Raw genomic sequence first — 12,864 nt, 5'->3', positions numbered from 1 at the left:
AGCACAAAAGGTATGTAGGTATACCAGCACCTACATAGCTGTGAGATGGATGAATTACTGATTTGGAAAATTTGTTCCAAAACAAAAAAAATCTGTAAGAGACATTAGTGAGCAAGCAGCATCACAAAGACCAAGGAACACACCAAACGGCACCATGACGGTAAAGAGGGAAACTGGTGGGACTTCATTGAAATGTGGAAGTTGATAAAAAGGTCAAAGCTAGAGGTGAAAAAACTGAGAGGATTTAAAAGACATTAGGCAGAATGCAGCACCATCCACATTTTTATTTGTAAAAAATACTGCGCAACATGTAGCATGTTCCTTTCATTGTTGCCTGTTGAGTGGTTATGTTATGAGCCACATATTTTATTTTAAGTGATCTTCACCCAGATTAGTCTCGTCTTTTCTTTTTATATGTGTGAACAAATCAGAGAGTCCACTAAAAGATGTCTCAAATGGCTAGTTATTGTTACACTTATAATTGTGCCAAATTAATTAACTATTTTTTTTGTTTACTTCCTAATGAATAATAACTTTCTCAAGTTAAATGAACTCATTTAAGGCAGGAGCAGAAACACAGGGAAACATTCATGACAGGGAATTGTAATCGCCAGTAAAATATGTACAAATCTGCTGTAATTGTTGCACCGCGTCTGTTTGTCGGGACGGAAATAGTAACTTGAGCCATCTGAAGTGTTTTTCCACTTCCGTTAGAGAACGCTTGCTTTTTAAACTCAAAATTGATCAAACGGCTCCATGTGAAGTGATTGCAGCTGGCAGTCCTCCAATTTCGCCGACACTATCTGAACTCGTGGTGATTAAGGATTGTTAGATATGCTGGTACGAGTGAAAGTGGTTAATTGTAATTAGAGCACATTGATAATAATAATATAAAAAAGATATATATATATATATATATATATATATATATATATATATATATATATATATATATATATATATATACATGTCATCACATTGGCTTTTTTTGTTTTAATTAAAATACTTTAATTAGTGGAAATTACTCAAATTGAGCTAATTCTGTGCGCAACATCTGGCGCAGGTTGGACCTGCTTGCAAACTATTGTGGAAATCTAGCAGGGAATTGATTGCTGCTAAGTCTTAAATGCACCACTTCACTAAAAGTTAGCTTGGCCTAATTTTTATTTTTATTTTTCAAAGAACCAATTGGATGCATCACCTGGTGCTCCAGGTGGTCCCACGTCTCCCATCTCTCCAACACCCTTATCACCCTTTACTCCTGGCGGTCCTCGTGGTCCTACAGAGTTAAAGACGGAATTCTATCACTTGGAAGACAAAGGTTTACTCATATTATTTAGCATTATCTTGAAATAATAATTCACCGGGGAGTCCTTGTCCTCCCGGGCGACCCTGCCTGCCGAACTGTCCTGGGACTCCTGGAGGACCCTGAGGTCCGGGAGTGCCTGGAACACCATCTTTTCCTGGGGGCCCTGGTCGGCCAGGTGATGCCACCATTTCTACTGGCATCTGCATGCGAGACATGTAGTAGCCCATTCTCTCTAAGGAGAGGGAGAAGAAAAAATAAATAAACAAAGACAGACAAACTTTCATTTCAAAGAATTCACAGAATTAGTTTCAAGAAAAGGCTCGATTTATAAACACCACTGTGACTTAGAAAATGGTTCGTTATGCACAGAAAGCATTCGGACATCTGCATGTGCTTGCGAATGCTCTCACCATCGAAGATCTTGATAACCTGTTGCCGAATGAAGTTTTTGATGTCGTCGTAATTAACGATTGCCTATTAAAAAAAGCAGTAAAAAGTTTTAGTGGCTAAAAAAGCCAACAAATAGTTAAACATTAATGAAGGAGATGAATAGAAAATGCATTGTTAAAAAAGAACAATACAGCAGTACGTACTGAATATAGAAATGATCTGTGATTGATTAAAATTGAATAAAAAAATAAATAAAAAAAAAAAAAAAAAGAGGAATGAAAGTGAATCTCACATCATTTCCTGGAGATCCAGGGGGACCCGGAGATCCCGGTAGTCCATCAGAACCTGGGCTTCCTCTTTCCCCTCTAGGGCCGACCGGTCCCATCATGGGTTGGGCGTCCTTGCCGAGATATCCTCCCCCGCCTGGGGCCCCGGTCTACCTCGCTCGCCCGGAAAACCCCTCTGTCCAGGGGCCCCTGGTTCTCCCTGTAATTCAACACACATAATTTAAAGATAAGAGTTTACAGAGACAAAAAAAGTGCACTCTATGCCTTCCAAAGACATATTCTGAATGTGCTTGAGAGAAATTGATATATTTATTACTACTGTACAAATGAGATCAATAATTTTACCTACAATGTGATCAAATTTTTTATTTCCCTCCAGGGGGCTTTTTGCAGGGTCTAGTGTCCCTTGTATGACAGGAGGCTGACAGGAAGGGGTAAGGAGAGGAAGACATGTGGCAAGTGTCCTCGGGTCCGGGATTCGAACCCGTGACGGCCGTGCCGAGGACTCAAGGCCTCCAAATGTGGGTCGCGCTATCCCCTACACCACCACAGCACGCCCAATGTGATCCAATTTCCTCCATTTTTTTTTTTAACCCAGCTGAACCTGAACGTCTATGTTCAAATGTCATTTTCAAAGTAATACTCAGTAAGATTTTACTATTTTAAGAGGCGAGCCTTTTCTTAACGACAGCTCCGCTCCCGCGTCTCTATCGCGTCCCACGCAGCAGCGGGCTCCCCATTCAGGCCGTGTAAACGCCCTCAAAAACAGCCCCGCTACATTAGCGACAGTGATTTATCGAGGACAAAGCGGCCCATAATGGACGTCTAATGTTTACATGTCACCGACAGACGAGCGCTTCCTGAAATAGAGACGAGCGAGAAGAACGGAGGATCCCGCTCTTGTCTCTCTCCGCCGTTCTGCACCGCTAAAACCCTGACAATGCTGTCCTGTCAGCGTGACAAATAGCCTCATCCAGCATCTCCCCTGATGTTTAATAGCATTATCCCAGAGGCTGAAGAATAACTCTATCACTGTGCCCACCTACTGTAAGCCACTGTCTGCGCAGAGATCCAACACACTCCCGAGCCAAACGGCGAGGGGAGTCTATCTGGTCTCTCAACCAGCTGCCTGTCTGATGAGGAGTGAAGTGAGGCGAGGAGGACGAAGGTCGACTCGGGTGGGAGGGCGGACAGCAGGGTTAGTGGGGGGTCAGAGGGTACGGAACTGATGACTGTGTTAAGTGTGGATGCTGAGTGGGCAGAAACGGCAGAGAACGGACGCTTTGAGGAGCATCGTGTGCCAACAGAAGCCTCCCCGGGTCGTGGCACAACAGGAAAGAGCAAACTCTTGCCGATTCCAGTCTGAGGACGTAATGGATGGTTGACGCTCTGCTTGATAACACACGCACACACATACTGCATTAAGACGTCGCCACGTCACGCTGAGTCATCCCTTACCTTTTGACCTGGCTGCCCGCTGTCCCCCGGCAGGCCTGGTGTTCCCTGCCACAAGAACAAACAGGATACGGTGTTGGATTTTTTTTTCTTTTTTTTTTTTTTGTTTACCAATAACTTGAAAAGTGTAACAAATTTGCATTCCGCACTTCTGAGTCAAAACTTGCAACTACAATCAAAGCTGCACGTTTTTTGAAGTAACTTGCAAAAAGAAAAAAGTTACAATTGTGCCATTCTTTGCAAAACTCTCCATGCTCGGTCACGATGGATAGAGAATATCTCCAAATAGAAATTTCTCTGAGGTCTTTTGCAGCTTCTAACAGGTTTTCCTTCTCATTTGCCCGGTCTTTTTTTTGGTCCTTACTATTTAATAATTGGATAAATCCCAAAGGCAGTCAGTTGCAATGGGTTTAATTCAAACGGTTCACGGGGAGCGTGGGTGTGTATCACAAACCAAACTTTACGTTTTTTTTTTTTAATGGGGGGGGTGGGGAAGGGGGATTTGTAGAGAGAAAAAAAATGAAAAAATCTAAATTGGGCAACACTTTCCATCATATATCACTGAAAATAAAATACACTGAAGTTTTTAATTGTTATGTGACAAAGTATGGAAAAAATGCAAAGCGTTATTATTATATTTCATTGAATTAAATGTTTACAGTTACACTTTAGGAACTCGGCTTGATGCTACTTACATCTTTACCGGCAGCACCGTCGTTGCCAGGCTCTCCCTGAAAAAAGAGCACAAAAGAATGAAACATGTTAAAGTCGGACACGTTGACTTAGCTTGCAGGTGAACACATTCCCAGAAAAACCAACCATAAGTCCTGGATGCCCTGGTGATCCCGGAGGTCCAACTAACCCCGGGAGGCCTCTCTCTCCAGATGGACCTTTATCTCCTTGTATCCCCTAGAAAGGAAGATATCACTCACATATTTAGTGTCTACAGAGAATTTCAGATGATTCCCGGTTCATTCTGTATCAGAAGAATTAAAACATCCCTATGCACTCCAGTGCAGCGAGAAGGTCCAAATCAGCCTTTCTGATTTGGAGTTTGCATGTTCTCTATGTGTGTGTGTCAGTTTTCTCCAGGTATTCAGTCCAAAAAAACGACTATTAAGTTAAGTGATTAATATACGATGTCTATAAGTAGGAGTGTGTGCATTAATCTTTGTCCACTTTTTCTGTAGCCCCGGTGACCTGTTCAGGGTATTTTGCACAATGAATGCTGGAGAAAGACACCAGCTGGTGTCTTGCGGAGTCACCTGCTAGTGGCTCTGCAAGTTTATGCAGGTATGGTGGATTTTTTTTTTCCTCTTCTAACTTAGTTTTCTTTTTCCTTAATGTTTTTCATGACAAACATGTGGAATTACAGTAATGTTTGAGATGTACTCTTACCACTCCCGATGGGCCAGGAGGCCCTGGAGGTCCCGCTGCCCCTGTTGGACCCTGACAATTAAAGAAAACAAATTATTCAGGTTTGACATGCAAAAAAAAAAGAAAAATGATTAAATAAACCTGTTCAAAATATCTTAAAAGAGAGGGATGTTTACGATCTGGCCTGGAGGACCCGGTCGACCCTGAAGTCCTGGGGTGCCCTGGTCCCCCTGCAGAGACCACAGAGTCAACTTTAGATTTAGATTGTACTTTGAGTTTGTATGAATAGTTTTATATTCAGTCGTCATTTAGCAAGTTGCAGAGAACCATCAACAAGATCCTGGTGTAATCACGGCTGATTGTGTGACCACTTCTCTTGGTAAAATAAGTACAGTTCCTTTCAATTATTTGGTTTCAGCAAAGAGCATGATTTTATTAACAATATGAGCAAAAGTGCAAATGACTCACTTCCTGTGAAGCTCAAATTTTTTGTAGATTTGGTGGCCAAAATGATTTGGCCATCTGAAAGTGGTATTCCACAAATATTAAACAGAATTGGGAAGGATATTGCACTAATTTCATGGCAGTTTGCTTTATTCCATTAGAAAATAATGTAACAGGGGTCGTTGTGTGGCACCATTTAAGCTCTACGTCACCATAAACCCTATAGGGTTCTTGACCAACACACAAAAAAATGTAGAATCGAAAATTCAAGTGTACTCTGGGAATTAGGCTTTAAACATAAATGCACCCCATTCTTGCTTTTTATATTTTTTATGTGCAATTACGTCACCCTAGAAAGCGAATGGATCAAATTTATCTGTACAAGTCGCAAATTAATACAGCATCAACAAGAACGATGCGTATACACAAACCTGTTGTTGAGAAACGGTGCAGAACAAAAGTACTCACGTCATGTCCTGGCCTGCCAGGTGGTCCTTGCGGGCCTGCAGGCCCGGCATCTCCCTGTTGGGATGCGCTACATTTTAAAATGAGAACTGGAGACTCAGCAGGGGAAAGCAGTGAAACGTCTATGATCTTAATCGAGCACGCTGCGCGAGAAACAGTCTGTAGCCGTAACAGCGCTAGCGAAGACAGTCACAGTGCGATGGTAAGGTAAGGGGTTTGTTGACTGACCTTCTGTCCAGGAAAGCCTACGTGTCCTGTTTTCCCTTTGAATCCCTGAGGAAGAGACATCAAGGAGAATAAAGCAGCAGGCACAGTTTAAAGGAAAAAACAACAACAACAACAAAAAACTGAATTTGGTACTGCTGGAGAAGGAGGAAGATTGTGTTTGAAATTTCAAACACCTGCTCTCAGCGAGAACACAAACTGAAATGCAGCAACCAAAGAGAGTTGTAAGGAAAAAAAAAGATTTTTTTTTTTAGAGAAGACAAGTGGAAGCTGTGCGAGGCTCAACTCAAGTGTGTTTCCCTCTCCTCCTGGGTCAGTGTGTTCACCAGAAACACAGCGAGCGCCATGTAATGCATTTGTAAACAAGGCCACAAAAACAGGCGTTATTGTTCATCGTGAAGTGCAGTGTCGGTTTTCCTACCACTGCCTGTCGCTTCGACTCCGAAAAGATCAAATTTGGTTTCGTCTGACCAAAGCATCTTCATCCACATGATGAAGATTGCTGTGCCTTTTATGTCGCTTAGGACAAACTACAAATGGAACATCTTATTCCTTTAAAAAATAAAATAAAATAAAAAAGACTCTGCTTTTCCACTCTTTCAAATTTTGAAAACTACTTGTAGTTTATACTTGTACATTCGCAATTATGTGCAGCACTACGTTTATCTACCACATAAAATCCCAACAAAGTGCTCAGTCATTTTTAGCTGACATGACAAGAGCAAAATAGTTCAAGGGTGTGCAGACTTTTAAATGGAACTTTTTTTTTGAAAATGCATACCTTTCTTAGTTTGTATGTGTTTTTTTTTTCTTTTGTTTTTGTTTTATAATGGACGGAAAGAAAATCTAAACATTCTGGCAGTGTAAATGATACAAGTGATACTCACTGGGATTCCTCGAGGTCCCGCTGGGCCCGGAGGACCCGCCTCGCCCTGATAATGATGACAAAGAATGGAACACACTCTGTTACAGAATGTTAACACAGATGCAGGTTTTTGCAGCAGGATCATCCGCGTGATTTCTGGCGGATGGTACGCGATTGAGTTGTGCGTTCGTACCCGCAGTCCTGGTTTCCCATCTTTTCCGTCCATTCCCTCAATACCGGGAGGTCCCTTTTTAATATAGGATATATATTACTGGAAAGTTCCAAACATCTGCGACAAAGATTGCTTTTTGCTTGCAGAGGGGAATAAAGGAAGTAAATAAGAGTTTTACCATCAGGCCCGGAGATCCTGGTGAGCCAGGCGGCCCAGGTGGTCCCTGGGAACCTGTGGAACCGTCGTTACCCTTTGGAAATGCAGAATTTATTGTCTCACATGACCATTTTTAAAATGCAAACACAATTAACGTTCTATTCTTTTCTTTTTTATTTTCAATCTGTACTAACTTTTTCTCCTTTGAGCCCAGAAACGCCTTCTCTGCCAGGTTTGCCGGCGGGACCAGGAGGACCCTATAATTACACAAAGTACTGACAGTTTCTACCGTTGTTGAAATAACCATAAAAATATACAAAAGATCTTTTTGGAAAGTTTACATACTGGTGGTCCTGGAAAACCCGGCTGTCCTTGGAAACCCTTAAATAATAATAATAATAATAATATTAGAAAGAATTTTAAAAAGTGTCCATTATATATATATAATATATATATATATATATATATATATATATATATATATATATATATATATATATATATATATATATATATATATTTATTTATTTTTTTTTTCATTTTTAAAATGGCAATTTACAGCAAGTACAGACATGGAAACACCACTGGAAAAGATGCATGAAAAGCTTTAAGATAAAATGGGGAAACTTTTTTTTTTTCACATAACACTGTTTGATGTAAGAACATTTATTCAGTGTTGAAACATATTAGAGAATGCTGTATTTTAAGAGAATGCTCAATTACTGGCTCTCCCTGCCACCGATAATTTGTACACTTTTGACACGAGTTTCCACTGTACTTATCAGTAGGAATGAGATGCATTTCCATATATTTATCTTTGGTTTGGAATCAGAGTGACCCAGAGGATTTGTTTGGAGCGCCAGTATCCCATTTTATATTACCAGATAATCTTTGCGAATGCGATAACAGGAAGGCTTTTCTTTCAATCCGGGGTTTTATTAGTGTCTAATAATCAACATTCTGGAGTCTCGCTGACCTGAAGATGTCGCCCTCTGCTGCGGCTCATTTACGGTGGCAGTTTTAAGTGTTCTGTGTAGGCATTTGTTAAGAATTGTAGGAATTGTACCCATTATTCCAAAACTACATTAGTGAGGTCAGACACTGATGTTGGATGAGAAGGCCTCACTGATAGTCTCCGCTGTGATTTATCCCAAAAATTGTTTTATCAGGTAAAAAGCTGCACTTTTGTCAGGATAGTCAGGTTTTCTTCACACAGAACTTGCAGATTCAAGTCTTTATGGATCTTGCTTTGTTCACTGGTGCACAGCTGTGGCCGAACAAATAAAGGCTACCTTCAAACTGTTTTGACAAAGGTAGTACAACGTGCTCCACAAAGTCTTTGTGCTGTAGAATTAAGAGATATTTCATAGGAACTAATGACCCAAACTCAAATGTGATTGTTTTAGGGCTTTTTATACATTTTGACCAGGGATGCAAATGTGTGTGTGCATGCATGTATCATACCTGGTCACCTTTGGAACCAACAGGCCCTGCTGGTCCTGTGTCTCCTTTAATGCCCTGCAAACATTGCACAATAAAGTTATTCTTTTGTTCAAACAAATACTTACAAAAATACAAACATAAAATTCATTTCAGATAAAGACACTGACTGGGGAGCCAGCCTGTCCTTGAAACCCATGGCTACCAGGAGGACCCTGCAAAAGTAAAGGAAATGTTAGGCTTTATGTTAGAAGATGGGATTCAAGTGATTTTGCATCATAATGAGAGTGCAACCACATACTGATTCTCCTTTCTGTCCAGCACCTCCTGGGCTTCCACGCTCACCCTTCAGTCCCTGACAAACATGCAAAAAAGAGGAAAAAAAAATGAGAGAGAGAGCGAGAGAGCAGTGATTCAGCGTGGTCCCTTGTGTCATTGGAACCTGTCTAAAAATTGACAGGAGCCTGTCAGTTCTTTAATAATGAGGCAGCAACTTACAGGCAACCCAGGTGGCCCCATAGTTCCGGGATAACCAGGTGTCCCTGGAGAGCCCTGAAGGAAAGATCATGCGATCAATCAAACAGGAAAACCAATTATTTCTACTGTATGTTATCACTCCAGGGGAAGCTGCTTGTCAGGAATGTACCTGCTCGCCCTTCATTCCTGGGAGGCCGGACGACCCTCGTTCACCCTGCTGACCCTGAGGATGACGGCGGAGGGAACAGATCAGAACAAAGGAGAGGTACGGTGCTTTGCCAAAGTACAAAAGAGAGGGGCAGTGAGGGTGATGCCCTGTGAGGGCAAGCCACACAGGGTAAGATCCATACCTTAACACTCGCTTGTTTCACATCAGTTAACTTTGTAGTCACTACTTCAACTATATCACTCATTCTTCAATAAATTGTTTCTTTATTAGTTAATCACCTCTTATGTTTGCATGGTAGTGTACACATATCAACACTGCGAGGTCAAAATGCAGTTTTATGTTGTACCCATGCCTCTTTCTTTATTTAAGAAAAATGTTTTGGCTTCTCCTTCCTGGTTGGCATAAGGCATGGCTAAAGTCTGCAACAGTCTCATTGGACTGAACCACGTGCTTCATGGAATCCTTTCATTTTTTTGTATTAGTTGTTTGGTGGCAGCCATCTTGTCTTCCCCTTGTGCATCCACATCATGTAACTAAACCAGTCTTTAAGTTTCTTTATGTGTCATTTCAGCTGGTCAGTTTCTTATGTGTGTTTGAGGTTTTATTAGTTTTAATTTTTTTGAGTCGAGCTTCTTGAGTTGACCTCTTTTATGGGGTTACTAGTTTAGTTTTCTTTTTTTTTTCCCCACTGTTTCAGTTAAACATCTGCTTGGTCCCTAACTTTACACAAACATAAAGTAAGCAATGAATTGAAAAACTGAATTGAACTGAATAGTGAGTCTGGAGAAAAACAAAAATGCATAATTTAAAAAATAAGTTGTAAAAAAAAAAAAACATATAAAGAGAAATATATTCATTATATGCATTCTGATATTAAATTAATAATTAAGTAATGAAATACGAACATACATAAATCATAAAAAAGTATTTAAGTTAATACATAAACTATTATTAATTAAAAGTAATAAAACAATTTTATTGTCTTTTTCCTTTCATGAGACTATTTATTTAATAGAATATTAATTAATAATTGCACTAATTAATTTGTAAAATTTTGAATCAAGTTGATCTCCATAACATATCCCCTACTGTCACTATTTTGGTCTTTGTGGACAAAGTTCTGGGTGGCAGAAAAGTAACAGCACATCATCCTCACCTCACCATCCTAATGCTAAAACATGGTGGAGGCAGTGTTATGATATGGGATGGCAGCTCTGGCAAAATAAATATTGGCAAAGCAATGAGAAACCCATACATCGTTTTGTTTCACTTTGTATTTTTTTCCACTTACTGATGTTCATCATAAAAGCCCAGAAAAAAAAAAGATAAGCTGTTTGTTTTTGTAACATAACTGAGTGTTATGGAAAGGGTCTCTACTTATGTAGTGGAATTGGGAAAAAAAAAAAAAAGCCAATAGCAAAGGGAAAGAAAAAGCTTACTTGTTGGATTGTAGTATTTTTTTCCTTTGGTCTTTCACTCTGTGAAGCAGCAGGGTGGTGATGCCCACTCATAAATCTCTGTTGTTTTGGTGTAGTAAACCGTTTTCTATCCTCAGATATTACTGGATCTTTGAACTCGTGTTTCTAGTTGCAGCTTCGGCTGCTGCAGGCGGACACTTACTTTTTAATAAAATACAAATACACGCATGGCATAGTCTAAACGACCAAAAAGTGTGTGCATGAAAGGAAGCCGTCTTAAATGTTATCTGTCATAGTGCGGTAAATGAACACGGAGCAAAAATTTCAGTGTAAATATTGATACACATGTAGGTGTGAGCAGTTGCCTGGCAACAGCCGTAAGACAGTAAGCGAAGACAGATGAGGAGATGAGACCGGATAAACTGACATTTTAATTTATAAGAGTAGGTAGACATGATTCTCTAAATATGTTCTAAAAATAACATTTATGAGCAAAACAATCCTACGACATGAGGTGAGATATTAGAGAGTTTGTCATGGTTTGGAAGTTTGGGAAAACTAAACTTTTCAGGAAAGCAAGCTCACACACAGTACCAGTACGGCTCTGCTGCTAATGGATTTTACTCAGTGATCACATGGCTTGAGCATTTGGCGCTGCCGTTCTCTTCAAACAATAAATCAGCATGAGAAGAACTGGGGCTCCTGTGTTCAGCTGCAGGTTCAGCTTTTACACGCTTATGTTTCTTAGATGGTGGACACAGTTGAGTGAAAATCATGAAAGTCTCCAGCCATCATTGCTTTGCTTCAAAAATGATCTTGCATACAAGAATACTGGAGCCAACATGTAATGTTTTTTTACCCCACTCAAATCAAGAAAAACTCAAATTTGAGAGGTTTGGTTGCCACAAAGAAAGCTTCAGGATTCCATCATGAACATGCATAAATCTTTGTTCATATTCCACCCATGTCAAAAATACACAATTTCATAATTCTGGTCTTTCTATTAAATGAGAAACATAATTAGAATGACACGTTAACAACTTCATTCACATGATAAGTCATTAAAAAATATTGTGCGCCGTCATCCTCCAGCTACTTCCTGTTGTCTTCTTTGTGGTTTGCGCCAGTGGCAACATCTGGTGGTCTGATCATGTGACTCGTGTGATGCGAAAACCAATTTCAAAACGGCCAAAATTAGCATTAATTCTAATGCTAAAACAATAGACGTTTTTTTTTTTTCAAAGGTTGCCGTGTTTCGATTGAACAAATTTAGTTTTGAAATGTCAAATGACACAAATATGGCCAAAACACAGCTAAAGAGTGTCCTTCAAGTCCCCAGAAAGGCCTTGGCCAAGACTGGTGTCAAGCAACATGTAAACAAAAAATAATAAAAATTCTGATTTCTTTTTTCATTTTATAGTGCATTCTTTTCCTCATGGCTCTTGTGCTGTACAGTTTGACAAGTTGACAGCAAAACTTTTACTTGTCCTTTTTCTCCCCATCAGTTCTGTTATATTATTATATAAAACAAGACTGTCACATATTTTTGGTTGTACTGCTCTGAAGATCTTTCTCTTTTTTTTTTTTTTTCTAGGACTGAGAGAACTAATTGAAGTGTGAGAACATAAGTGAGACTTACAGATAAGCCAGATGGGCCCTGAGGACCTGGGAAACCAGGCGGTCCCTGTGGACAGAAAGCAATGAAGACAACACTTTCAAACACCTGAGACAAGCTGAACCAAAGGATAAACACAGACCAAAACAAGCTCACAACTTTAATTAAAGCAGGTATCTGTTTATTCTTGAAAGTGAAGAACACAACCTAGATTCTGCTGTGGGAATTATGCATTTATAACAATATTAGTTTAGATAGAAGGATTCAATTTGTTTTATTTTTTTTTCCCTCAATGTGCCACCAGGGGGCTCTATGACCACGCAGGAAGTGGCATGCACTCACTCCATTTATATCAAGTCACTTCAAATCTGGGCTTTGAGACAAAAACCCAGCGGTGCTGTTCTAAAACGATGATAACAAAGAAACGAATCCCTTTTTTCCCCCCTGCTCACTAAACTTCTTCCAAAAATAATACATGACTGCAAAGTGCGCTAAACTTTTCTGTTTTAACTTTTTTCTCTTGTCATAAATTTCACAGAAGGCTAAGTTAGTCAAAATGTGTGAGGATTTTAATAAAAGTGTCACAAAGCAGATGAGATC

General features: G+C 39.8%; 1 protein-coding gene across 1 annotated transcript in view; it reads right to left on the bottom strand.

The window, feature by feature from the left end:
• col16a1 (collagen, type XVI, alpha 1) overlaps positions 1-12,864 on the bottom strand; it is an 87,292-nt gene that overhangs the window by 1,685 nt on the left and 72,743 nt on the right. Inside the window, 23 exon segments of the mRNA XM_055058816.1 lie at positions 1,202-1,279; positions 1,365-1,541; positions 1,720-1,783; positions 1,992-2,128; positions 2,131-2,185; positions 3,445-3,489; positions 4,137-4,172; positions 4,261-4,350; positions 4,840-4,890; positions 4,995-5,048; positions 5,731-5,784; positions 5,956-6,000; positions 6,840-6,884; positions 7,011-7,064; positions 7,168-7,239; positions 7,340-7,402; positions 7,491-7,526; positions 8,610-8,663; positions 8,756-8,800; positions 8,887-8,940; positions 9,084-9,137; positions 9,232-9,285; positions 12,289-12,333. Coding sequence (XP_054914791.1) covers positions 1,202-1,279; positions 1,365-1,541; positions 1,720-1,783; positions 1,992-2,128; positions 2,131-2,185; positions 3,445-3,489; positions 4,137-4,172; positions 4,261-4,350; positions 4,840-4,890; positions 4,995-5,048; positions 5,731-5,784; positions 5,956-6,000; positions 6,840-6,884; positions 7,011-7,064; positions 7,168-7,239; positions 7,340-7,402; positions 7,491-7,526; positions 8,610-8,663; positions 8,756-8,800; positions 8,887-8,940; positions 9,084-9,137; positions 9,232-9,285; positions 12,289-12,333 — 1,462 coding nt within the window.

Source organism: Poeciliopsis prolifica, unplaced genomic scaffold (genome assembly GCF_027474105.1).
Source record: "Poeciliopsis prolifica strain line A6 unplaced genomic scaffold, Auburn_PproV2 SCAFFOLD052, whole genome shotgun sequence".
NCBI classification, from domain to species: Eukaryota; Metazoa; Chordata; class Actinopteri; order Cyprinodontiformes; family Poeciliidae; genus Poeciliopsis; species Poeciliopsis prolifica.
This window is presented reverse-complemented; position numbering and strand designations above follow the sequence as displayed.